The 27,915-nt window shown below is 48.8% G+C and overlaps 1 protein-coding gene across 2 annotated transcripts in view; it reads right to left on the reverse strand.

The window, feature by feature from the left end:
• Positions 1 to 27,915, reverse strand: part of PPFIBP2 (PPFIA binding protein 2) — a 151,353-nt gene that overhangs the window by 23,140 nt on the left and 100,298 nt on the right. For both annotated transcript variants that reach the window (XM_021685296.1, XM_044919739.1), the window contains 7 exons: positions 24,381 to 24,512; positions 11,262 to 11,354; positions 7,150 to 7,261; positions 4,719 to 4,780; positions 3,662 to 3,737; positions 2,528 to 2,631; positions 698 to 765 (listed from right to left, as the gene is read on the reverse strand). In XM_021685296.1, coding sequence (XP_021540971.1) covers positions 698 to 765; positions 2,528 to 2,631; positions 3,662 to 3,737; positions 4,719 to 4,780; positions 7,150 to 7,261; positions 11,262 to 11,354; positions 24,381 to 24,512 — 647 coding nt within the window. The remainder of the gene's footprint in view (positions 1 to 697; positions 766 to 2,527; positions 2,632 to 3,661; positions 3,738 to 4,718; positions 4,781 to 7,149; positions 7,262 to 11,261; positions 11,355 to 24,380; positions 24,513 to 27,915) is intronic.

The following is a 27,915-nucleotide window of genomic DNA, read 5'->3' on the forward strand; positions in this document are numbered from 1 at the left end:
CCAATTTCCCCAGACACCCTCCCTGAAAGACAGTCTGCTCTTGGCAGTGGGAGCCTCTATATCTCCACGACATGGGGCCCACTTGGAAGTGTGTTCTAAATTGCTGACATAGGGAGCTAGAAATAGGTTCATTTTAGAGGGAACCAGACAGGTGGCAGCCAGGTGACCTCACAGACCAGCCCATTATGAGCTCATTGCCATGTGAAGCTTCCCCAAAGGAATTGGACCAACCTCTCTGTAGGAGAAATGGCTCTCCCTGGGGAGCTGGGACTATCACAGGGCTCTAGGACTCCTGAGAGCAGGAAGGACTTTCAAGAGGGGGCTGATGAAAATGAGACCTATGTCATGGGATGCTCCCAGCCCCTAGGAGCCCCTGGCTGGCACAGATGACCTGCAGCCACCTCTCCTTTGAGGCTCCAACCCCTGGCCAGGTCTTTTCTCAGTGACAATGGCCAGACCCTTAGCCCATGGGAAGGGAAACCCTCCTGTGGCCAGGGGAGATAGGCACGGTTCGTGACTGCTCCACGGCCTGGGCCACACTGGCCACTGCCAGGGCCTGGAGGGCTGCTCAATGGAAGGGGAGATGTGCCCAGGACATGTGGCTGTGCTCACCATGCATGGCCAGTCCCTGCCGTGCAGGAGCCCCAAGGGTGGGCTGAGGGAACAGCAGCTCTGGGGACATGATCAGGACCCCTACCTGGTTTCCAGTGATTTCTGCGGTAGTGGAGGTGGCCCCACGGTGGGAGAGCTACATCTTGGAGGCATCTGCACCAGAAACAGACATCACTGTAGGCGACAGTTACTGTCTGAAGACCACCTACCATCCTTTCTCCTTCTCTGGACAACTCCTCTTGAGGAGTTCCACTTCCTCCCCGAGGTTCAGCCACGATGGCTGTGTCAATACAGGTGTCTTGCTCTTTCCGGATGCCCAGGAGAAAGGAGTACTGGAAACCTGGGCCAACCTGCCCCTCCTCCCCAGACCTATGTCCATATCTCTGCAGTAGAGTCCTGACACCTGAACCCCTGGGGACACTGCTGCTCCTGCCCTTTCTGAGCTGGTTTCTTCAGCTTTTCCTTTCATGTGGAAGCCATCACGCACCCTTTCAAAAACGTGCCTTCTTGGCGTAGGTTAGCCAGGGTCCATTTCTGGTGCTTGCAACGAGAAGCACTAGAATTGATATATTCACTTAACAAACATGAGCAACCTCTACGGCCTGCCAGGCCCCATGCTGGGTGTGGGGTAAGTGCTCCCCACAGCAGACAGGCAGACAATTAGGATAAAAGATCAGAGTAGACATTCTTACGGTACTGATACCAATAAGGCAATATAGGGATGGAGGAGAGGGAGGGATGCTTCAGAAGAGGGCTTCAGAGGGGAGAACACTTGAGAAATGAGAATGGGCTTAGTGAGAAGACAAAAAGGGAAGAGCATTACAGGTGGACCATGAGCTAATGGTGGCATCTAAGGAGGACACAGTTTGATGTTTTCAGTATTGTACGAAGTGCAAAGATGACCTTTTCTCTAGAGCCTAGTAAATACCTTTTTGATCTACTGTCAGGAAAACCCCGGCATTATAATATAGTTGTTAAAAGCCTGGGCTTTTTGGTCAGATAGATGTGGGTCCAATTCCAGGTTCTGCCATCTAGCTGCTGTGTGACCTAAAGCAGGTTAATTACCCTCTCTGAACCTCAGCTTCACAATAAAATAAGAATCCCATGAGGGTGTCATGGGGAGAAATGAGGTGAGAGCCATGGACAGTGCTCATCACAGTGACCACACAGAGGTACTGAGCGTCAATCATTGCTTCCATAATATTGTCAGCAATCTGTAATGTCTGTCTGACTTGATAACTGGGACACTTGGTGACATTTTTGCTCCTCCCTTAATTAAAAGAGTTGAGCTAGACCCCTAAGATCCTCTTCAGTTTGGCCATTCCAGAGTTTCATGAACCTTTTACATCCTGGGCCAAAGCCCCTTCTCCCCTTGAGATCTGGATCTATGAGTTTATTTGCTTATTTGTATCTAGTCTAAACGCAGAGTGATTCGTGTAAGAGAAAGAAAATCTGTCTGCTGGTTATAGGGGCTGGAGGGGGTGTCTGAAATAGGAATGGATCCCTGCAATAGTTGAATTTATACCCCTCAACGAGCAAGACACATTCATCCATTTGACAAATATCTGCACTCTCCTGGGCATCGGGCACTATTACAGACACTGGAGAAATGGGGGAAATAAAATGAAACCACCTTTGAGGAAAGACAAAAAGAAACAGGGAACTGGACTGATTAATTCCTATCCTTGCAAGTCCAGTATCCATGATGCCGTCCCTCCCAGTCAGAACACAGGCCAGTGCCTGGATCCCTTTCTACCCACAATGTTCTCCCCAAGGCCTTGGGGGTCACTCCATCCATTTAATGTCTCACCTGTCAAGATTTATACCTGACAGGTACCTGATTAGATCCTCCCCCAAGCTCAGTGTAAGCTCCTAGGGCCTGCCGAAACCCCACAGCATGGATGAAACATAGCACCTCTGGTTTAAGTAATTCTTCAGGGCCTTTATTCGCAGTGTTCCACTTTCTGAAACTTCCCTCAAGTTCTTCTTCATTGATTGAGAGAGTTCTTTCGGAAGGCCCTGGAAGCATTAATGCAGAAGGGGGGATCACTACCGCGGAGTTGTTCAGAAATCTGTAATTATGCAAAATTCTAAGTCTTTCTCCTTCATTAAGGAAGCCTAAGGAATATATAAAGGTACATTAAGAGTGTGACTCATAAGATTCTTCAGGGCATCAGAAGAAGGGCTGTCATGACCATGAAGGTCATCTCAAGGGCAAAGTTCACGTGTGGAACAGCAAGAAGGCAACCCCTAGTATTCCTCCCCAACCTTCTCATTCCTTGGCCACAAGCAATCAGGCTCTGACTTGACCCCAAACACCAAAGGAAGAGGGAGAACAGGGCAGTGATATGTGTGTAGGGCCAGCAGAAGCTCGGCCAGAATGAGAGATCTCTGAATACCCTCAGATCGGGCCCCTCCTGTGAAGCAGCTGCTTTCCCAGACTGTGATAGGAGCCCAGGTCAATGGCATGAAGGATAAGGCAGGCAGCCTGGCATATGGACTGCTATGCTCATACGAACACTAACACTGCATGCATGGTGCGTTCAGCCCGGGCTGCCAATATGAAACACGGACAGCTCTCCCTGCCCTGTGCCTTCCTGAGGAACCCCGGCACCCAGGGACTCAAGCAAGGCTCCCTGAGTCCCTGAGAATCTGCCAGGGGAGCTTTTAGATTCTTCAGGAGGTGGACAAGCTCTAATCCCCCATGAGGGTATGGAACTGATTTCTGGTTGAGGTTTGACTGCATTCACTGCCCCTAAGGGGTATCCTGGGAATCCAAGGATGGGGATTCCCAAGAGCTCGCATGGATGGCTTTATTTTCTTGATGATCTGCTTAGTCCCTGGGAGCTCGGGACTATCATCAGACATAGTTTCTAGAAATCAACAGCTACCAATTTCCCTCCATCCAGGACAGTCTAACTAGCTCCATTCTCCAGCAGAGGATCTTCTCCAAATGAAGATGAAGAACCTTCTGGTGAAATGCCCCTGGGTTTAATGCAGTCAACGGAATACCTCTGGGAGAAAACGGCAGAACCCTCCTTGCCCTCACCTTGAGTTGCCATCATCATCTCCTTCACCCGTCGGTACTGGTTTAGCAGCCCTGTGAGCTCCTCTATCCGACGGTCCTGTCACAGTGTGAGAACACACTATACGTGAACACCACTGCTGGCTCTTCCGAGGATTTCATGTGGGGCCCACACTATGTTCTGGGCACACTGAGAAGAGATGCTACATGGAACCTAAGGAACACATTTCTGGATCAGGAAGCTCACTATCTCCCTACCCTCCTGAGGTAGCCTTAGAAATCTGTCTCCCGGTTCAACTATTGTCCTCTGGAGTTACACACAAAGAAAGATTAAAATAAAGCTGGCGTGTGTATCCAGTACCCTCACCTGTTCCTGGGGAGTCTGAGATTCCTTTCGAGACAGATAAAATTCCCAGAGGAGATCATTTCTTTCAGCCAAGGTCTGGGGGCTTGGGAGGCCATACAGATTTTGGCATTAGACAGCCTAGGGGGTGAACCCTGGCTCCAATACCTACTGTTACCTGACCTTGGACAAAACTCCTCAAGTACACTGAATCTCAGTCTCATCTATAAGATGCAGGGCTGTGATCCTCAGAGCTGATGTTTGTCCCAGGTAGGTGCTCTCTAGTTAAAGAAGAGGCTACTCTAGGATTATGCAGGAATCAGATGTGAAGGACAGAAGGCAGGAGGTTAAGCACACCACATGCTGCCTAGTGTCTCCGTGATGAGTCTACCACCAGACTGTGCACATAGGAGACTGGTGCACTGTTGTCAAGTTTTGCCAGGAGTCTAAACAGCAGTTATGATGTTGGCAATAACCGTGGTGGTATTTTTTTTCCCCACACCAGCACGAACAGGTACGACTTTAATCTGCCTCTGGGAGATTTCACTTAGGCAAAGTTCCCAGGCATCAAGGCCAAAAACAGGTGGCTGAGGCTCAGTCTCTAAGAGGCAGAAGCCATTCTCCTGACACAGGCCTGGGTCAGTGGCCTGTTGGGCACAGCCCTGCCCAGAATATCAGAGACCAGTAGGGACCGAACAGCCGGAGATGTCAGCAGAGGAAGAACAGGGCTGCCCTTACCTTATCCTCATTGGCAACAAGCAAAGTTTCCATCCCCATTTTCAGACGTTGAATTTCTTGGTCTAAAAGAATTTAGGTATAGGAAGAATTATGTAAACACAGATAGCCACCCCTACATGCTAAACTGCTGACACTTTCCTTGTGAATAAATCGCACACGGGCTCTTTTACTTCTTTAAGAGCCTGTGATGATGTCCAGCAATCGTCAGTCTCATTAAACATTTGTTGGACTGCTAAACGAATGAATGAGCTTAGTATTTTATCTTCTCTTTATAGACATTAGTGGGGAAAAATCAAAATACCATTTACTCAAAGGTGACACAGAAGAACCCCCAAATCTTTCAAAATCAACATCTCTGAAGAATACAGACATTTATCACTGATTACTTGAGTGGGCATGCACCTGCGCTGCCAACTAGTTTTGGAGAAATACAGTCCCATGGATTGTAGCAAAGGTGAATTTAAAATAAGAAGAAAAAAAAAAAGTCTACAGCTGAATGAAGATGAGAAAAGAATGATTATGTAAAAGAGCTGGGTACTTGGCTTAATTTAAAAGGGTATAGTCAGAACTGACTAACAAATGTTTAGACACATCTATAAATATATTAAAACAAACTCTACAGTTAAGGAAAACTATCTTATTTCATAAACGTATAGAATTTCCCTGTGGGCCAAGGTACCTGTGTCCATCTGTGGTGGACAACCCATGGCCTGCTCTCACTCTGGGCCAAACAGGGACTCTTGATTTCTTCCCCAACTGGTCTGCAGGGCCAAAGGCCAGTGCCTAAAGGAGCTGGAGGTCATTCTAAATATTTAGGCCTAGGGATTGTCACATAGCTGGAGTTTCAAAACAAGGACCTATCCCCATTCCTAAACTGATTACTGCAAGCAAAGCGCAGGAGACAAAGGAACCAAAGTACAGGCATCCCACTTACAACAAGAATAGGAAGAGTAAATTTATGGATTTTGTGTAAATAGGCATAGGGATTCGTTTTCAGAGCAAAGTACAGAGTGCCTGCTCACTATCTTAGGCTCTTGGCAGCTCAAGATCAGCTCTGCAGCTCTCCCATTTGTGGGAGGAGGGTGGTAAGCTCCATGTGAAGACTGGCAAACCTCAGTGCTTTGGGCAGAACCCAACTTGAGCAGCAAATATTCAAAGGACCAGCTCCAAGAGTTATCTGATGATGGACTAGAAGGCCTGGACTGTAGAGAAGCATAGGGTGGCAGGGGAAGGCTGCCTGGCCTAGAGTCAGGGCACAGAAAGCATTCTGTGCAGGTTAAGCACCACAGAGAGGCTAGGCTATCTTAGGGGGCCCCAGGCTCCACCTTGAGCCTTGGCAGGTAGGGGACACGCTCAAAGGCTTCGGAAGACACTGAGGAAGGCTGGGGGAGGGATGAACATATGGGCCACTAATTTCCTTCTCTAGCCTGAGTCATTCCTTCAGGGCTGCATGGCTTCCCCACCCCAGCCAGGGACCTAAGCGAAGCAGCGCTAAGGCTGACTGGGGACCTGGCAGTGGGGCCAATCTCCAGGGCTACAGAACCTCCTCCAGCATTGCTCTGTAGCCTGGGGTTAGGAGGAGAAGTCGGAAGGTGTGTGATCATTTTGTACACCAGGTAAAGAGCTGTAGATATTAAACAGGTGTAAATAAGAGGATGTGAAGATTCATCCTCCCCTTTTTAATCAGCAGACTTTAACTTATCAAGGTCAATTCACCATCCTTTCATTTACTCAGTATTTCTTAGGAGCCTACCATGGCTGAATGCTGTGTGAAGCTCTGTGGGATCTGGTCTTAAAGAGAATAGACACAGGCCTGGCCCCAAGTGAGGACAACAGGCTACACCAAGAGACTTCCCCCAATCCAGCCCTGATACATGTTAAGTGCTAGGACGGAAATAAGAAGAATGCCAAGTTAGAGAAAAATAGGACTGGGCGGGGGGGGGGGGGCCACCTCGTTGAGGTAGGGTGGCCAGAATAGGTCTTTCTGAGGGGTAACACTGAAGTTGAGATCTAAAGGATGAAAAATAACTGCTTTGTTCTGTGACCTCAGGGCCTTGTATGAGTATCAGGCGGACATCCATTAAGTGAGTGAATCACTAAAGCCTCCCCTGTGGGGATGACACAAAACAAGTCCTTTCAACCAAGTGAAAGAAGAGCTCCAGAGGTAGCTGCACAAAGCTCAGTGATCAGACTACACGTGAGAAGTTCATGGCAATGAGTCTACAACAGAGCTGTGCTTTATAGGCCCATTCATGCACACGCATGCGCACACACACCCATGTGCATCTGTTCACTAGGACATGTTTACACACACACAGGACACACGCGCACATCAGCATGCCTACCCACACAGGCATACACATATGCACTCATGGACACACATGCTTGGGGCCCAGGGGCAAGCACATCCTATCATAGCCTAGCCAGTTACCTTTCTCTGCATGGTCACTGTGGAGGGCTGCAGTCCGGGAGAGCTGGCTGTGCAGACGCTCAATTTCTGCATCCTTCAGGGCCACCTGCTCTTGCAGCTGGGCGACCTCAGCCTGAAAGAGCAACAGAGATCCCCGGGAGCTCAGAGGGACTACCAGACTGTGATGGAGACCTCAAGTCATTCACAGCCCAGGACCAGTGGGTCCTAGAACCTGAGGGAAGTCAGGAGCAGAGGTGTCAGGGATGGGCAGTGTGAGGTGCTTACTGCCCTCCCCACAACAGGGAGCTATGCCCAAGGCACTCATTCTTCCTGGTCAATCTGGCCCTGCCCACAGCTCGGGCTGGTCACCTGCATCCTCCTACCTGGCCAGGCTCTTCCCCTTCCCTGCCCTCTGAGTCCCAATCACCCCAGAGGCCTGACAAGCTGGGATGGTGTGCAATGGGAGGGCTGCTGATGGATATTCTCTTTCTGGCTGTGGTCTTCCTTCTCCCGAGAGATTCATTCAATAGCATGTATGTACACCACTGTGACAAGTGCACACATCTTTCATTTTCCCAGCCTGTACAGGAAGGATAGTGGAAATCAAACCACTACTGGTAGACAAAGAGTAAGCCAAGAGTTCCTCCTACAAGTACTATCCCACCCGTCATGCATAGGCAAGGCCCCTGCCCAGCCTCCAGGCACCTGCGCATGCTCACCCTCATGCCCACACATACAGGCATTCAGGTGTGCTGAGCAGATACACTGTTGCAAATAAAGCATGTAAGTACAGCCACAAACCCGCATACATACATTCATACACAGACGTACATGGACCGTTGTAGTGGGTGGTTCCCACATCTCTACTAAGCAGAGCAGGTTAAATTTCACACATAACAGTAGGTGTGATTGTCCACGCCTTCTCATACTCATGAGAAGATCAGAACTGTGTTGGTCCCATCCCACGGGGCACAATGGCTTTGGAGCCAAACTCGGATTCTCTCATTTCCTGGTTGCGTGATCTTAGGCAAGTTAACCTTTCCGAGTCTTGCCTCATCTATGAAATGGGGAAAATAGCATTTACCTCATAGGGCTGTGGTGAAGATTAAGTAAGATAATGGTCACGGACAACTTAGCCTAATGCTTGGTAGACACTAGATGCTCCAATCAAGGAGATACTGTGGCTCCTCTCATCGTATTCCTTTCCTTGTGGATAACCAGCTAGTTCTCTGAGTATCCAACCAAAGAAAGGGGGTGAGGACTAACTCCGGAGCCTGTCAACACACAGCAGAGCCCTGTCCTCTGGCCATCCCTTCCTGTGGGGGAGCCCAGCCACATCCCCCATCATGCCTCAAGGTTACGCAGTGGGCCGTCCTTCCCTACATAGGCCGGAATTAACCTCGAACAATTTCAAGTAACCAGACAAGCCCTGAGCCTGTTGAGCCTGTTGGTGGCCCCTCTGCCCAACAGGCCTTGCGTTCAGTTTCAGGACACTCTGACGGAGCGCCCACTCTGCCCCTGTGCTCGCTGATTTCTTACATCAAACCTCACTCACTCCTCACAGGAAACCACGGGAAGAAGCAATATCCCTGCATGTTGCTTCTGGGTAGACACCAGGACCAGTGCCCAGGATGCAAACCCCACCTGCTCCGAAGCCGGCTGCTACCCACTGTGGCCTGCATGCTTCAGAGTTACTAGCACACATGCGGGCCACTATTAGGGGGCAGGGGCTCCCTGAGCCCACTTCAGGGTCCCTGAATAAACCTTCCCCGATATCCCCCAAATGGGAAAGAGATGACCATGTAAAGAACAAGGAGGTAGGATCTCCTTACTCCCAAGTGTCCTATGGAGCACTGCCCCTCTGCTCGGTGGTACCGACCCACAGAGGCCAGGGAGCCAAGCCCCGCTACGTCAAACGGCTTTCTGAGACCCACAGCCACGTGGCAGCTTTCCACAGCTCACTGAGGGCCTCGGTGCCCATGGCTGACCACTAACGGGGTCAGGGGCTTCTGAAAACCTCAGCCTTGAGACCTGCAGTCCCAAACTCCTCTCATTCCTACAAGGACCATACTATTCTTAGAAGACAGTTTCCTAATCCTTCTTGTACCTCCCACAACCATTTTCCTCTTTCTTTGCAGTCAGAGTGAGAGCTGGTCTCTGTTAGGAATCTGGATGCCCAGATGCCCAGTGCTTGTCTGCGGGACCCAGGGTGGACGTCAGTGATGTGGGCCCACGGAAGCAGAGCCCAGCACCTGGCACAAGGAGGTCTCTTCTCTCAGAGGCCTGCCTCTGGGGGAGGTCATCACTCAAAACCCTACAGATTAAGTGCCTGGGCCCAACCTCCCATGTGTCAATTTCCACAGAACGGGCCAGAAATGACAGGTGTCCCCATAGCTGGGGAGTCTAGTCCACAACAGCCCACAGGCTCTCTACCTGACTACGAGGGCAAAGGATGCTCCTGCCACGGCCGCTGAGGCCGCAGCTGTGTGGCAAGAGATCCAAGGCAAAGGCATGCAAACTGGCGCCAGGCAGAGGGGCGCCCCAGCTCTCTGCAAATCCTCGGCCTCGTTAAGCCCAGGGAGCACGCCCTGCTGCTGCTGCACTGGAAAATGAATGGCCTGCAGGGACTGACAAGCTTTACACAGATAACTGAAGAGAACTTTCAAGAACAGTACAGGTTTTTACCATAGGGAATCAGGATTTTATAGGGAAAAGAGCATGGTTTTTGGAATGACACAGATCCAGATTGGAACCTCATCATGGCCACTCTGAGCCTTGGTTTTCTTACCACTAAAATGAGGATAGTAAACTCATAGACCTCACTAGCTTATTTTATGGATAAAACGAGAAAAAGCGGGTAAAGGCTTGATGCGTTCCGGCACGCGGGAGGTGCCCCACACCTGGGAGTTACTAAATAACCTGTCATATCTCAAAGGTCTATATGTCAAGGCAAAGAGCTTTGGCGATCTAAGAAGAGTTATCTGGTTTCCTAATGGGCGGTGTGTACAACTTCGGAGGCTTCTCGGAGACAGGACTCGCTTGAGTGGAACCCTGTGATGGAAAGTTCTGAGCTCTTTGAGAAAACCACTGCTCCTGGAACAGTAATGGAAGCACCGTACATACGAGGATACCCTTAGATAAAAACGGCTGTAGATAAGCGGGTTTGGTGCTGACTTGGTAAGATCTTGGGAAAGTTACTCAGCTGCTCTGTGCCTCAGCTTCCTCATCCGTACAATGGTGAAGAAAATCATTCTGTACAACAGGTTATGCAGACATCTCAGTATCATGTTCAGAATTTTAATAGCATGACACAAAGAGAAATTCCTAGAAGGAAATACTAAAAATGGTAGCTCCTGGGGCGGGGGTGGGGGGGAAGAAGTGATCTTTATTCATTTTTTATGACTTAAAAATCCCCTATAATGAGTACTGTTTTTATGGTCATTAAAAGTTAACTTACAGAAAAAAATAAAATTACAAACTAGAAGTGAAGAATATTCTTAAGGATTTTTTAAAACTCTAGTAAGAAGTAAACATGAAAATCTGGTAACGCCTCTGGGTGGCGCTGCAGAGACCTTAGTGAAATACTAGATGTGCGTTCAGAGGCTCCCTCGCCCAGGAATGCTTCTCCAGGGCTGTTTCTCCCCCCCTACCCCCCAGGGCAGCCTGGCTCCCCAGTTCAATAGAAACATGACTTAGTTAAAACAATAGTTAAAGTATATTTATATATGTATAAAATACGCATTCAACGCTAAAAATAAAGCATGTCTACTTTAAAAACATTAATTAAAAACAGTGTTAAGGAGACTGCTACTTTTAAAATGATGCAGCCAGTATAACATTGGCGTTCATCTGCCTTTAGACTTCTCACTTGCTCACAGCCCCTTCCTGGTCCCACGTCAGCCTAGGGGTGCTATGGAGCACAGCAAGAGGAAGGAGACTCAGCTACTCCAGCAGCGCCTAATCCCAGGGGGCTCTCCCTATGTGAAGAGCCTTCTGGATCAAAGCTGTCTGTGTGTGCACAGTAGGGTCAATCTGCGTGTTTCCAGCTCAGCTTCGGCAAACCCCGAGCTTGAACACAGACCCTCCCCAGTGGACCTCAGCGACTCTCCGAAAGCATCAGAACCACCTCATACCTTAGTGGCCTTCAGCTTCCACTCATACTGATTCCGTTCATTCTCCAACTCTTCCACCTTAATTTTGAGGTGCTTGAGCTCTTGCAGTAACTCCTGGAAGGATGAGGGAGAAAAACAGAGTTCTGATGGTGACAGAGCACGACAGTCCCTGGACCTACAACCCTGGTTAGGTTCATGCAGAGGATGCCAAGGGCAGGAGCACCTGCGTCATGCTCCGCACTGCAGCTCGAATCTTGAACCATAGTCCTGTTTCAGGAAAAGCTGTTTGGGCCATTAGAAAACAGAAGCCAGGGAGTTTCAGGCACAGGAAGAGAAAACGTTCTTATTTTTAGAACCTGCTCTGCCTGCCCCTTTCTGACATCCATGTCCTCTGCAGGGTGCGCCCAGATCATGCACAAGGGTGTGGGGGCCAGGACAGGTAGGATGTGTGAGCGAGAGCAACAAAGATGCAAAAATGAGGCAGCTTCGCACAAAGTAGCAGGAAGCAGGCTAGGTGGGAGCATCTCTCTGTGCTGGGAGGTCGAGGAACCTGGAAGGGGGGCGTGTGACCCTGGAAGGCTCCAGAGAGGAAGGGATAACCAACAGGACAGAAAACACTAAGAGGCCAAATGCCAAATATAGAGCCAGTCTGAGCGTTCCAGGGCAGGGGAGTGGATCCACTTGAAGAAAGGAGGGAGGGAGAAGGCATCCCAGCAGAAGGCAGACGCAGGAGGCAGAAAGGGAGTTGGGCTGTTGGACTGGGGCAGAGGACGGGTGGCATGCAGTGGGAAGTGAGGCCAGAGAGATAAGGTGAGGCCCTACTGGGAAGGCTCTGGATGAGGCTATAAGGAGCTTGGATGCCATTCTTTGGCCAGTAGGGAGCAACTGAAGGTTGCTGAATGAGGAAGGGATCGTTGAACAACTTGCCCGTGGTGAATCAGGTCTGTTTCTTCTGACTACAGGGCCCTTGCTCTCCAAACTACCCCTTTAGCAAAGATGACACTGCTAAGCACCCTTGTCCCAAACCAAGGCTCCTTTAACGGACAATTGGTCCTGCTGACTGGTTCCTATCAGGAAAGTTAGCCTGAAAGCCATCACTTCCAGACTTTCTGAACTCCAGATTTCCAGAGACTCCCTACTTAACACCTCCATGCAGGCATCTCACGACGGTCGTGGCCCAGATGGAACACTTAATTCCCCCTTGTAGACATTCCCGTGCCACTAAATGGCATCTCCATACACCTACCCGCCTGTGCCCGAAACCTGGGGCCCATTCTTGGCACCTTGCTCTCCCTCACTGATTAATGCATCCCCAAGCCTTGCTAATTCTACCTCCAGGGAAAGGAATCTCTCCTTTCTCCCCAACTCTGACCTAGCAGCTCTTGTCCACAGCCCAGGCAGTCTCTCCAGGGCCTGTTCCTCTGTCATCTTGTCCTTCTTGGAGCCCCTGACCCCCATAGCACCCAGGAGAACAATACGATGAAAGCACACCTCTGATCCTGGCATTCCCCTGCTCCTCAAAACTCATAAGCTCTTGCCAGCACTCCCCAGCCTGAATTACCCTCCCCCTGGTGACGCACCAGCCACACTGGCTACTTTTTAGTTCCCCTTTCGACGTGGGCCTTCATGTACACGGCTCCCTCTTGTCTGGAGCTGTCTGCTGGGTTAATCCCCGCCGATCCTTCAGGCCTCCACACTTCATCAGGCCCCCTGGCTACACTCCCACGGGGCACCCTGGAACTCTCCTACATCATTTGCAATCAGACATTTACTGGTAGGCTTGCTAAGGGCTAGTTCTCCCCCGATGCCGTGAACTCCTTGAGGAGTTGGCTAACTCCAAGTCTGTGTTGCTCCTTTCTGGCACACAGTAAGTATGCATTACTTCCTGATGAACGAACATGTGAAATTCAGTTCAGCATTTAACTGGCCTAGAGCTGAGACCATCCGCCTAAAAGTTACACTGCTTACCCTTGAATTTTGTAGGGTAATTCATCAAGATTTTCTTACAGCTAAGGAAAACATTTGTTGATGCCCTTTTAAAAAAATGTCTTCCAAGCTAAAATCATTGCACCCATGACCTGCAGCATTAGACTTTAAGGCCTGGTGGGACTTGCAGCTGATCCAGGATGGTTTGGGGAGCACATTTCTGGCCCTGCCTGAGAGGCTGCCTCCAGGGGACACAGAGCACAATGCGGCCAGGCTCTGGTGACCTCTTCGGCACATCCTCCTCTTTCTAGGTTGTCTGCTGCCCATCAGCGGCTATAAACACTAGTGCAAATTTTAGCCTCTTTTAGACATCTTTCTGGGGTGACCCACTCAACATGGGGCAGGCCCAGAACCTTCTCAGCACTTCCCTATCCAAATGCACACTTATATCTGGACTCTCATTTTTTCCCCCTCTTATCATTTTATTTAATGTAGGAAGAAATCTCCCCCCAACCTCAATCCCCCTGCCCCCAAGCTCCTCCCCTAATGCCTGAGTCTGGGTAGAGTTTCCACATGTTCCACAGTTGAGTATGGATCGTGGTAACTTCCCACAGAGCCAAGGCAGACCCTCTGCAGTACTCATGGCTACTGTGACGTTGACCTTCCCTCAGGCTTTCAAGTCCTCTTCGACAGCAGGCCTTGGGGGCACAGGTGATCTCCATGCAGCTTCTATCACCAGGCCTAGCCAGGGTACAGGGGACCCAGTCTCACCAGTGTGAGGGGCCAAGTCCAGGACATCAGTCAGACACACCCCAGAGGGCCCAGAGGTTGTGAAATCCCTCTAATGTGATTAAGTGGGAAATTTTTCCTAGACATTCAGATCATGACCTCACTGTCATAGCAAATGGAAACCTGTGTTCTATTTTCTCACTGCGGATCAACTTCTTTAAAAATAAACTTGAAAGGATTCTTTCATGATGCTATATTTTCTTAAAAAAAAAAATCCTGGGGTGCCTGGGTGGCTTAGTCAGTTAAGTGTTTGCCTTCAGCTCAAGTCATGATCCCAGGGTCCTGGGATCGAGCCCTGTATCAGGCTCCCTGCTCAGCAGGGGACCTGCTTCTCCCTCTGACTCTCCCCCCACCCAAGCCCTGCTTGTGCTCTTTCTCTCTCTCACTCTCAAATAAACAAAATCTTTAAAAAATTGGAACTTTAATCAATCTCCCAGCCCAGGAGGAGAACTGGTATCTGAATCACACCTGGGAAGGGGACTCCGGAGGTTTCCTTTTGCATGAATGCCCCATCCCTCAGGGCACCTGACACACCTCATTCCCAGCCAAGGAAGACGAGTGCCACCACCTGTCCGAGGGTTGGCCTCACCTGCTCAGACCCTGCTCAGTGAGGGTCACAGAGCTCAGCCCAGAGGTAACAACAAAGCCATGTTAAGCCACTGCACGCACTTGTGGTTAGAAACCCCAGCCCCTCCAACCGTGAAATGCCCCCCCCCCCACATGCTCTGATATACTTAAGTGTGGTTCCTACAGGTGACCCCTCCCAACAGGCACAATCCCGGCTGCAGGGCGGGGGCTCGGCCGCGCCGTCACCGGCAGCACCGTCACCGGGCGCCACCTCCTCTGGGTAGCCCCTACTGAGTAAGAGGCGCTCTTGGATCTGCCTGTGGATGTCCAGCTGCAGCCTACACATCTGCTCCTGCAGCTCACTGATCACATTCAGAACTGACTGTAGGAAGGAAGAGAAAGGAGAAAAAGCACTCAGGGTCAGTCAGCTCTCAGACACAAAGCTCCTCACCAGAGCGACCCAAAAGAAGGAAGCATGCAGAGGGCGAGCAGCAGGTGGCCCCCAGGGGTGACCACCCACTTTCTGCACAGGAACCAAAAGACATGGCATTTTTCCTGAGACCTGTCCCATCAACGGGGCTGTCTTGCAGCTTGAACAACCCCCCAGCAGCTCCATAGTGCCCCACTGGGGGGCCACACTGCGTGCCAACACTGAGGCACAGGGCCTGGCCACAGCAGAGACAGGCATGCATGCAGACCCGTCCCCTCTTACACACGCTACAGGTGCCAGCCCCACCCCCACAAGCACACACCACACTTAGGATGCTAACACGGCCACCTAAACTCTCCCTCACACCCTATACCAAACCTTACTCCTTCACCTCCCACTCCAAACCAGACTCCTTTGTAGCCTCAAGAACATTTTGGCCTTTTATGGCAATTTTGAAAAATAACTGCAATCCCCGGACTTCATAGCTACTCAACTGTGAATTGCACTTGCTAGCAGCTCTACTGGGCTCTCCCTTTTCTGCCCCATAGATACTTAGGCACCGTGCAGATACCCACGGCCACAGTAACTAGGTGCTCACAGGTCAGTGGGGAGAGACACACAAGTCATCACGACAGGCTGAAAGGGCCACCACCCAGAAAACACAGGGCTTCCAGGGAGTAGAGGGCCTAGTTCTGCTGGGGTCAAGAGGAAGGGATGGCATGAGTCTACGTGATGTCAAGCAGGCACATGCTGGACTCCTTGCCCAGGGGTGGGAGTAAAGGAGAGAGCGAGCCATGAGCCTGGGTAACGTGGTAGATGACGGTCCCACTTCTGGCTGCAAGAACCCTGAGAGGTTGCGGGAAGCTATGAGCTGCCTCTGGCATGGGGATGTGGACTTAAGGAAACACTTGGCAACAGAGCAGAGACCTGGGTGGATGGGGTGGCAGCCAATGAAACTGCTTAGGTCTCCCCGCCCCCCTTAATTGATACTCTAAGCACCGACGTCTGGTACTGGGGTCTGCCACAGGCACCATGGGAACCGCCCAGGTGTGCTAGAAGGAAATTGTCCATCCTCACCAATGACAATGGTGTCTAAGAAGAACAACTCCGACCCATACCTTGTTTTGTAAATCCCCTTCTCCAGTGTAGACGGGAAACGGGGTGTGAGTGGCAGTTCGGGGCTGAGAGGGCACCGAGCTGACGCACCTGCTCTCCTCTCTGCTGGTGCCATTTGGACCGAGGGCTGTGCTGCAGTCCTGGCCAGCAGAAGCAGGCCCCTGGCCTCGCAGCCACTCTCCCTGTGAGCCAGCCCCCCTGAACTGGCCCACACACAGCTCCGGTTGTCTTCCCCCAGGACCATCTGTCTAACAAGGCACCTTCCTACCAAGACCAGAGACTGGGCTGAGAAATCAAGGTGACCCTTATGGGCCTCAGTGCTCTGGAGCTCAGACCTCCACCCAGCCCCACAGTTACTGGTCCCTGCACCCTGATGGGCCAGGCACCAATGGGCTGGGGCCACACCTGCCCTCTGCGTTCTTATCCACAGTCCCAGTGCAGACACTGGGCTCTGACTTGGCCTGTTCTCCATGTGCCACTGGCTTCCAGACCCCTTGCTGACTTAGGACATATGCCTGACAAAGCTAGAGGATTCCCGCCTGACTAGCCTGAGCCACTAGGCATCAGAGGCCAGCTCTGTCTCTACTGCCCATGGACTTGGCCACCACTGGCAGGTGGTCAATGGGGAAAGGTGGTCTACATTCAGTTTGTTCATGCTTTTTCTTCTGAGAAGTCTCAAAGTCTTTTGGTACTTTAACCACTTAGCAGGTAGGTTCCAAGACTACTTTGAGGACCAAGAAGCTGAACAGGAGGAATTAAGAGGGAGGAAAGGTGCTGGAATTAGCAGCCCAGGTTGGGTATTTGCTAAGCACAAAGGGAATGCTGAGGGTCCAGGCAGTCTTTAGACGAGCAACAGCAAGGTGAAGGAGATCTTCCCAATGGCCTTGATCTCTGTAAAGCAGGCAAGGTTGCTTTCTCAAAGGACACAGCAGTGAAACAGGGGGCACAGATTTAGAATGGTCACTATGAGGCATGAGAAGAGGAAAGGTAGGTGTGGATAAAAGCAATACTAAGGAGGGGGTAGGTGCACCTGGCAATTCATTAGCATGGAGGTAATTTTTTAAAAAAAATTTTACATCTAACCCTCTAACCAAGAGCCCTGGGGCAGAAGGAAGGATGGCAGGTTAATCAAGGATGGAGCCAAAAGCAATCCCTCAAGGTAATGATGAGCCTTTACCTCCCCAAAGAGGGAGGTCAGCCTGTTATGGGCAGCTAGGCCACGGTGAGCACCGGCATGACGCAGGCGAGTGTGCAGGCTGAAGACTCGTGCAGACTCGTTTTCACTTCTGTGAAAACGAGAGTCTCTCTCAGAGGGTTACCGTGAGGGGTTAATCAAGTGAGCCCTAGGTGAAGCACCTGGCACGGGGCCTGGCACACAGGGTGCACCTGATAGATGTGAGTTCACCTCCCCCCGACCCCAACTTCTCCTTTGCCAAGTGTTCGAGCCATAGGAAAGGAACTGGGAGAGCAACGGAAAACACCTAACAGTCATGGGACACAGTTAAGGCCCATGACATTGATTGTGGACAAAAAAGGCCCAGTGGCTCTGCACTCCCCGGCATGCTCACCTTATTGGCCACTCTTTTCCAGAATCTTTATTTAGTCCCTTGTGCACTGGCCCTGCTCTTGTCTTTAGACCTGCTTGTCTCTCTTATAGAAGCTTCTAGAATTTCACTGCCCTCTTTCTTCTTTTGTTCCCTCTATTATTAAGACTCTCAAATGAAGAGTCTAGACCTGCTGTCTGATTTCATCACCCCATTCATTCCTGCCCCCTGCCTCCTGGCAGACAAGCTCTGTCTCCACCACGAGGGGCACCTCTCTTCCTCAGGGTCCTCTTCCTGGTCAAATCACAGGCATATTCCTGTCTTCAAGCGAAGTGTTTCCTTCCCTACCGTTAGTGATTTTCGATGACTTGGGTTCTTCTGACCTCTTTTACCCTTTTCTGCCCACCTAGCGATTGCTCCAGTCTATGCAGGTTTTTATGAATCCCAATGTCAGCTGATCCAGTTGACTTTTCTTTGGCTTCACATCATCAGAGCTTCAAGACCTTCTAGATCAGCTTCCACAGTATACATTAAAAATGTTAAATAGGCAGGAGGGCTGAGGGCAGAGGACTATCACCCTCTATAATAAACCCTCCTAGAGATGGTCTCTAGGTGCTATTATCACCTGGGTACCTATCTTAGCATCCATCCTATTTTCCTCCAGCTCACCCACAAGACTCCCTGAGCAGTGTGTGTGCAATGCCCCTCAAAGTGTGTGTTTACCCTGTCTGTCCTACACGACGCCTTCCTGGCCCAACACGCAAGGTCAAGCTGATGTAACTCGCTCTTAACAAACACAATCCCTACTTCATCTCCTAGCCTCCCACAAACCATCATAGGGTCAACTCCAGCCTCAACAGACTAAATGTCACAGAACCTAGGTTAACTTTGCCATTGCGGGGAGGGAGGGGCAGGCAGATAATGGTTCATTTCCAGTTTGCTAGCAACTCAACCGATTTCCCTGATACCTTAAAATTCATTTACAGCAAGCAGTTTGGGGACCGCTGCCCTAAGTTCTTTGCACCAGAGGCATCGGGAGAATTGAGCCCATTCTCTCTTTGATCTTCTTCGGGAGAACATAACTTTAACAAAAAGTCTCTCTCCCATCCTTGGCACCCTCCTTTTGTTTGGGGCTTGCCCTTGCTGGTGCTGCTCATGCAGGTGCACTCTGTCTGGTCCTTTCTAGCTTTTATACGAGCCCCTTTGAAAACTAGTTTCTCCCTGCGTGCCTCTAAGCTTCTCCTTTCGTGGGTATTATTTGTGAGACTGCAGTCAGAAATCACATTATTTTTAAAGTCAATATTCTTGAATCATCTTCTGTGTTACGTCTGAACTTTCAAAGGTCTGATTTGCCAAAGCCCGCAGTGCACGTGTGTCTATGCCTGGCTCTCCCTCCCGCGATTTTATGGACTCACAGCACAACGGCCGCTCTCTCTCAAGGCACCCGACGCTGCGCCCTCATAAACTAGTCTCTCCTTTGCTGCAACATACAGCCCGAGCAGCAGTTTCCCAGCATCCTGGGTAGAAAGAAGCAAGGGCTTGGGCACCAAAAGCCAACCTCGCCAATACTTAAGTGTTTAGCTGGAGGAGATTTTTGGGAGCTAGGCAAACAGCTGCCCCCCTCCACCACTGCCCCCTGCCCGCCTCCATGTGTCTGGGGATCTGTATCAGGGTGCACCTATCTTCCTCCTCGGCTCAGGGAGACTATGTGGTGCACCCCAACACTTCTGGGACACTGCCTTCTCACTCTCCCGACCCATGTGTTATGCTCCAGGGCGTCCCTGCTCAGGCTCAGCATTTTTTAGACTTCTTTCTCTCTAGGGCTGGCCCACCTCCCCTCTTAACAGATCTGTTTCTCCCCCACAGGGCAGACCCTTTTGTAGCTGTGTCCCATTCTTGGGTCCTGCATTATAAAGTCCAGGTGACATTTCTGAGGTTCTAATTGCCACTCTGTGTTGTACCCTCAACTGGCTTTATTACTCCTGCTTCGCTAACCATCAAAGTTCTTCTTTACGGTTCTTTTCTATGTGAAACCACTGGGCACCTCCCATAATCATGGTCTTCCCTACCCCTTCCTACATGTTAAACTTGCTCACAATTTTACTTAGTTCTTTTTCTTTCTCTTTCTTCATGCTCAGTTTAATACTGGGCTGGCATTTACACACCACTGACGGGTACATAACCTCTATGCTCCACAGGACAACGTGGAAATATCTGTCAAAATTTCAGGTGCACAGAGGCGTTCTTTGTAATTACAAAGACTTGGAAACCATTCACATGTCCATCAAAAGAAGATAGATCAAACAAATTAGGGTACAGTCAGATAATTAAATAATATGCAGATATAAATATAAATACCTTTTTTAAAAAATGTACTTGGTATGAAATAAACTCCCAAAGTGCTAAATTAGAAGGTCTAGGGGTGCCTGAGTGGCTCAGCCGATTAAGCATCTGCCTTCAGCTCAGGTCATAATCTCAGGGTCCTGGGATCGAGCCCCACATTGGGCTCCTTGGTCAGCGGGGAGTCTGCTTCTTCCTCCCCCTGCTGCTTCCCCTGCTTGTGCTGTCTGTCAAATAAATAAATAAAATCTTAAAAAATAATAAATAAATTAGGAGGTCTAGAGTAGTGTGCATGTGTACAAAAAATGAGGGAGAGAATGTGTGTGTGTGTGTGTGTGTGTATGTGTATCTCTCCACATAAATTTGCTTGTCCGTGCTTAACTCTGGGAGGATACAAACAAACTGATCTCAGTAGTTCCTGACGGTGGGCTTGGGGGGCCTGGAAGGGGACTTTTTGCTGCATATACCTTTATGAACCCTTAATTTTTGAATCATTGGAGTGTATTCCCCATGCTAATAAAAATCAGTAAATAAAACAAAATAAATAAAATAAAAACCGTAAGATTTTCTTTCTCAGGTCAGCTCTTGCTGGAGCAAATACCACCTTCTCAGCCCCTGCTCTGTGCTCCAAGTCCAACCCTCTGGTTGCCCCAGCTCAGAAATCAGAATCCCTCCCTTCCGAGGTGCTAACTAACCACAGGAAGGAAGAAGGATGACACCACCACCCATGCTGTAAGACATTCTGTTTTCTGCCAGAAATCCGAAAGACTCTTCCTGGTTCTCTTCTTCATACTTGCGTATACCTCTGATTAACTGGGCTGACTCTGTTTTCCAGGACCTGCTGGATCCCTGCTCCCTTCTTTACAGGATGCTCTGGTACTGCATGCAGACCTCTTGGATCCCACCACAGAGGGATCCAGCTGCAGCACCCCCTGCATCTCCAGTGCTAAGGGAAACCAGACTCCCTTCTTGAAGGAAGATGCCTCCCGAAGGCCGTGCCTGTGATATGGTGTGCCATCCAGAGGTTTCCCTTTGCCTCCAGCTCTTTTATGTTCCATCCCCCTAATTCTGGTATTTACTTTCCATGGCAGCATTCCTCTGCAGTCCTGCTTCTCAGGAGTAAACCTAATTAATCCAAGCCTGGGTCTCCTGAAATGACCCAGAACCACTGCAAAAGGCTCACAAGGAAAGGTAAACAAAAAACCCAGTTTTCACCCACATCTCATTGACAGACTCCTAAGCAAGGCCAGCTGCCAGGATGGTCTCGATTTGGCAAGAAACCTGCACCTCGAAGTCCTCAGGTTTCTAGACAACCATCTAGAATCACTTCCGTAACTTTCTACAGGCAGCAGGATACAAGCTTAGGGGGGAATCAGAGTCAGACAGAAAAAAGCAGCCTGCAATGCTCTTGTTAACGGCATCCTTTTTTAATTTTCATGAAACATAAAACAGAATTTGAGGATAAAGCCTGAACTACATAGAGGAAATTTCAGATCCAGCTATCCCAGAAAACAAACAAAACAAAGAGAAAGACCCTGCCTTTCCAAACCACAAGCCATGAGGCCTTGGGCTAAGTATACTCACTGGAAAAAACCCAGGAGCAGTGCAGGCTGGGAAGCAGCATTCCCCTTATTCATGTAAGTGCAGCCTCTGGTGATCTTGGCTAAGTGCCCCCCTCGAACATGTCCACTCACATGACAACGGGGCGGTGGGCAGCACCCCCCGGGGTTTTAAGACTCTGGTGCTCCAGAGAGCTGCAAATAGTGGCAGAGCCTCTGAGCACACCAGCAAAGATTATGTTCAGTTCTAAGAAGGAGAACTGCGTTTCAGGTCATGTGGCTGTTCACGGAGTATCACAGGTTGAACAGCCTAAAAAAATTTCTCCACATAGAAACCTAATGTTTGTACTAGCAACTGGGAAGGGCTGTTATCTGGCAGGACTGAGGCCAGCGGCTCAGAGCCCATGTTGTCTCAGGCATGAATAGCCTAATGGAACAAAAACAAAAAATTCAGATTGTAACATAATCCCTCAGAAAAGAAAAAATAAAGCAAAGAGCAAAATGACTGCTTGCTTTCGTTATACTTGGCCCAGAAGTGGGAGCTCTCCCTCCATCCTGTCTTCTCCAGAAAGGAACTCAGCTGTCCCAGGTTGGGAAGAAGGACTCACACCCACCCACATGCTCCCTACAGTTCAGAATCAGGCATGTGGACCCAAAGTGGCCCAATGAGAGGCAACCCTGGGGCTTCTACTGGACCTTTGAGAAAGAGACTCTCTCTCTGCAGGGGTTGCCCAGCTGGTGGGACCTAGAGCTGCTGGGGACCATCTGTGTCACCACACGGGGAGACTTCCTGAGAATAAGGCTAAAGCAGAACCAAGACATACACTAAGGCTGATTTTAATGACATCGTGAGGTCACCTGGAAACCCTAGACGTGTCAAGTTGTGTGACCTAATAACCTCCCACCTTTAGTCATTTTTTTAAAATTTAAGTGGTTTTGGGGCGCCTGGGTGGCTCAGTTGGTTAGGCGACTGCCTTCGGCTCGGGTCGTGGTCCTGGAGTCCCGGGATCGAGTCCCACATCAGGCTCCCTGCTCAGCAAGGGGGTCTGCTTCTCCCTCTGACCCTCTTCCCTCTAGTGCTCTTTGTCTCTCATTCTCTCTCTCTCAAATAAATAAAATCTTTAAAAAAAAAAATTTTAAGTGGTTTTGAGTTATCTCTACCACTTTAAGACTTCTCAGAGTTTACTGAATTCTGCTTCTAGAACCTCAACATATGTTCACATGTAATCACACAGCTTGAAACAGTGGTAAAAACAAAACAACAACAAAAAACCCCCTCTAAACCTGGAGAAAATTCAGTTTCCTTCTTTCCTTTCCTTGAATTTAAGAAGCAAAGTCTATTCAACTAACACTTCACCCAGATAAGCTTTCAGTCTGCGTGACCTTGGCAGTTTTTCAATGTATCTTAATCTACACTTCCATCTGCAGGATGCTTAACGACACAAAATGTAAGTAATTGATAAAAGCTAGCTGTTACTATGTGTCCAGCACTATGCTAAGGACTACACACACATGATCTTATTCCCTCCTCAGAACCAGCCAGGAAATCCCAAGCTTACTCCCTCCATTTTACAGAGGAAGACGCAGAGGGTATATTACTTGCCTAAGATCTCAAAGCTAATGAGTAGCTCAGCTTGCATTACAGCTGGAAGAGCTGATTGGAGGGCCTACACTCTTAATCACTAGAAGACACAGTCTTCAGTTTAATGGAGAGTTCCTTTGGCAACACTACTTACCAACGAACAGCTTCTCAAAAGCAATGCATGGAATTGCCCACAAGTGTCTCTATCATCAGTGTTTACCCAATAAACACAGAAACAGGGCAGGTTTCAGTGCACATTAAAGGTGGTGCTTAATAGAAAGGAACAAGATCCATTTTTAGATTTTGGAGGTTCCTAAATTGGTGTGTGGTGTCTCTGTGTGTGTGTGTGTGCATGTGTGTGTGTGTGTGTGTGTGTATACGAAGATAAACCAAGTACCTACATTATGCCAGATACTATGATAGGGACTTAACTTTCGTGATTTGATTTGGGCTTCACACAGTTACCCATTGTACAGATAAAGAAACTGAAGTTCAGAGAAATTAAGCATTTAGGTTGTTGAATGAAGTTCAAAGACCTATTAAGCAGTTAGGTCAGTAATTGAACCAAGGTCCTTCTAAACCTAAAGCCTATCTTCTTCCCGCATCTTATATCACCAGGTGCAAATATGGGGACTTATAGGTAGAAGTACATGGAAGGTGGTTATCTAAGGTTACAACAGGATATTCTCTCTCAACAAAAGCAGCTCTGAGCCTAGAATTTATCCAAAATATTTATCCCAAAAAGGAGTCTGGCATGCTCAGGCCAATGGGATATGGAGCCTGAAACAAAAACAGGAAAAATGCAGGAAAACATTACATGGGCTCCCTCCTATGACCTATCAGGAGAAAAGAAACACATAATCTAAGAGTCCCATCTGGGTCCGTGAAATACACTCCTTTGATATGGGGACAGTGCCCTACTGGGCAGCGGACTTCATTCCAGTACATGGTCATTACCTTGGCTCTCACAGAGGACAACTTGGGTCCCTTCACATCTTGTCTGATCCTTCCCCCCTTTCCATCCTTGTCAGCAGCTTGAGGGAGGATAAAGCCTTAGAGCCAAAACAGGGTGGTTTGGGCATTGCTGAAATTTGCAGCCACAGCAAAACCTGATAACTTGGTATTAACAGATCATTGTGTCTCTAGTGCACAGATGCTTCTGGCACCCAGTGGCTGCCAGGCTTGGGGTTGACCAGATGGCCTGAGTCCACATTAGGCTAGCTTCCCTTGCTCTGAGTTTAGAACACTATGGATCCCCCCCCCCAGAATTTGGTGTATCACACTCACCTCTGCTTTTCTCTGCTTCTCCTCTTGTTCTCTCTGCTCCTTTTCCATGCCAACCAGCTTGAGCTTCAGCTCAGAAACTTCAGTCATCAGGTTGAGCTTCTGGGTCTCAAGAGATGTGCGGCTTAGCAGCTCCTGCAAGCAAAACCAGATCTCAAAATCACAGTCTCCATGGCAACAAGGGCACCTGAAGCTCCATCCAGAGTGCAGAAGGCAATCTCTATGTTGTATGTTGGACAACAGAGTTGAGACTCCTGCATGTGAGCCACGGGTCTAAAAGGGATTGACCTGGGCTGCTCCTGAGTTACTCAGGGAGAGCACGGCCCCTGCTGCTACCCACTGTGCTCTGAGAAATGATGTGAACTATAGCTCTCAAAAACACGTTTGCCTCTGGAAATCATTATTTCCAAGTACAGAAAATGGACAGTTTTGCTCAAAGAACTAAATTTCTCCATCTCTATTTTGAAGGCAAACCAGCAGGTCCTCTCAACCAAAACAAACAAAAAATCAAGCTTACATTTAACAATATATTTTTCAAAACCAAGGATTCCAAATCACCTCCTGGGCTCACAGCCCACATCTTCAACAAATCTCATTGTAAGGTTTCACTACAATGAGCCTAGGAGAGAGCTAGAGCATAAAGCAGATATTCAATGAGTATTTATTGAATGATTAGAATCTTATCTATGTGATATGGATTTTTCCTAGCCTATTTGATATGAAGCTTTCTGAGCCACTAAGGGATTAAGTAAGAAAATTGTTCTTTCCTTACTGTAAGGCTGGACTAGGGGAGGTTATAAGTCCTACCATCACTGGAACAGCAGTAGACAACAACCCGCCATTAATACATACACTTAATAAGCATAAATAAGACAAAAAACAAAGGTGATAGACAAAATACCTACTGGAAACTACTAGGGATTATGAAGGACCTCAAAAACCATGAGCATTCCCCAAAGTCCAGGGGCAACACTTCTCCATTGGCAAAAGGCGATGGTCCATGAGCTCCCAAATCTGGGCACATGGTAGACACTGGATAGGCAGCTCCCAGCAAAGAGACTATAATATGGAGATTCGGAGACTAACCAGCCAAATGAGCAGCCGGAAAAGATACACTACCCTGTCACAGGATGAATATTCTCTGTTCTCTTGGGCAACCCAACCCCAGTACCAGAATGGTGATCAACAGCTATGATTGTGCATATTCTGAACTGTCCTCAGACCATAAACCAAACCACACAGGACAGGGATTTTAACTGGGAATACAGAATTTCCTAGGCTAAGGGTCTCAGGGTCTCAGAAAGCCAAGGTACAAACGATCTATCTGCTAATCTGAGGGGACGAGTATCTAGAAGTTCAGCAAAATGAGCTCACTGAGCACTGGGCAGTTCCTGTTTCAGCTCGACTTGAAGCCAGCATATAGGGCAGAGGCAGCAGCACTCAATGGGTGAACTGCAGCCTACTGGGTCACAAGGAGTCTGCCAGATAAATGTGTGTAATGGTGGATGGGGGAGGAGAGAAGACACATAGATTCAGTGAGTGTCTCTGTGCCAGACCCCGCCGGGTACTTTGCATACATGCTCTCAATAAACCTTCCTAGTGATTTGACAGTAAATAGTATCCTAATTTACTGATGAGCAGCCAGGCCCAGAGACCGGCCTGTCTTGGCCAAAGACATATGCCACTCAACAACAGCAGAGTCAGTTTTCAAACCAAAGTCTGCTTGACTCCAAAACTCATTTCTGTCTAATGTATCGCATTGTTTCCCAAAGGAAGAAGTCCAAGAATTGTAAGGGAAATAACAAAATACATGCTGAAAAAAGCCCATCAACAAATATTCACTGAGCCAAGTAAATTGCCACTCAAATTGTCAAGATTTTTTTTTAAAGATTTTATTTATTTACTGACAGAGACAGCACGAGTAGCATGAGGGGCAGAGGGAAAAGCAGGCTCCCCGATGAGCAGGGAGCCTGATGTGGGGCTTGATCCTGGGACTCCGGGATCATATCCTGAGCCAAAGGCAGACACTTCACCAACTGAGCCACCCAGGCACCCCTCAAATTGCCAAGATTTTGTTGAGCATACACTTTTTACCAGGGCCTGGTGCTAAGGCTATCTTAAGATGCAATCCTCCCTGACACCACCTACTCACTCCCACCTCCTCCCTCCTTCCCCCCTTCCCCCCTTCCCCTCTGCCTCCACCACCTCATTCTGTGTTTCTCTCTCCATCCTTTCATATACCTGCTTTGTTGAGGCAGTTTGAAAAATGGACAACTTGAGTTAAAATGTAAAACAATAAAATCAAAGCAGATAGGAAAAGAAATTAATGCCAGAGCCACAGTTGGTATAAAACACCTACCCTAAAGTTCTGTGACTGCTAGAGGTGGACCATACTGTGTACATGAGCTTTCCAGCCACCAATGTGAAGAGAAAGAGGAGTAATTCTACAAATCAAGGTCCATGAGACAATTGCTTTGGAGCACTGACACTGAGAAGATATTCTTCCATGAGACTTTAATCATTTACTCCACAAATATGTTTTTAAATATCTACCAGATGTCAAGGCCTAGGGCTATGACCATTAAAAACACAGCCCACTGAGTGCTTGAGTATCCTAAGATGCAGTGTGTCTACTAACTAGCATTCATGACACTGCGTTGGTGGGATTAAAAAAAAAGCCTTGGAATGTACCTCTCTTGAAAACTAAGAATCTACTCTCTTTCCATTCTTGCCAAAATCCCTCTAGCTGTTTTAATTGGTCACACCAATGTTCCAGCTGACAAGGACAATGTTCTAATTGGTCATACTAAAGTTCCAATAACCCTTCCAACTGGTCATGCCGGGGTTCCAACTGGTCACACTAACATTCCACGTGGGCATTCCAGTTACTAGCGATTATATTCCAGCTATTCTATCTATTAGCATATGCCTCCACCTTTCATTATTATCACCCCTCATCCTGTTCATCAGTAAGTACTGTCCTACTCCCAGAATTGAACGTCAGCTTTGGACAAGCTCATCCCAGTCCAGCTCCTCCTCCCATCTCCAGGCCACATGGCCTCCAGCCACCAGTATGTGCTATATCCTCTATCATATGTGTCCTAAGAGGGTTCAACTACCCCACATTTTCAAACGTTCCTTCTCCTTCCAGAATAAACTAAATCCTAACTTTGACATCCTATGCCCTATCTTTCCCAGTCATCTCAGGCGGAGTCCACTCTGCTCCGACAATCCAACTTACTGGACAACTTTCTGTTTCTAGACCACTACCGGCCTTACTGACCATCTATGTCTGCCCTACTCTTCTAAGGCAGCGCCGTTCGGTTATAGCAACTTCTCCCAGACATCCAGAACCCAAGACAGTCTCCCGTTTTCCTCAGGGCTTTTGTTTTTTTAATCAAGTTTCTCTACCTAGTTTGGGCACATTCCATTTCCTCAGTAACTTCGACATCCTTGCTCCTTCCTTGTTAGGCTTCCCATATCCACTCTGGCTTCACCTTGCTTGACCACAATGCCAATGGGCTTTGCTTCCACTTTG

Source organism: Neomonachus schauinslandi, chromosome 11 (genome assembly GCF_002201575.2).
Source record: "Neomonachus schauinslandi chromosome 11, ASM220157v2, whole genome shotgun sequence".
NCBI classification, from domain to species: domain Eukaryota; kingdom Metazoa; phylum Chordata; class Mammalia; order Carnivora; family Phocidae; genus Neomonachus; species Neomonachus schauinslandi.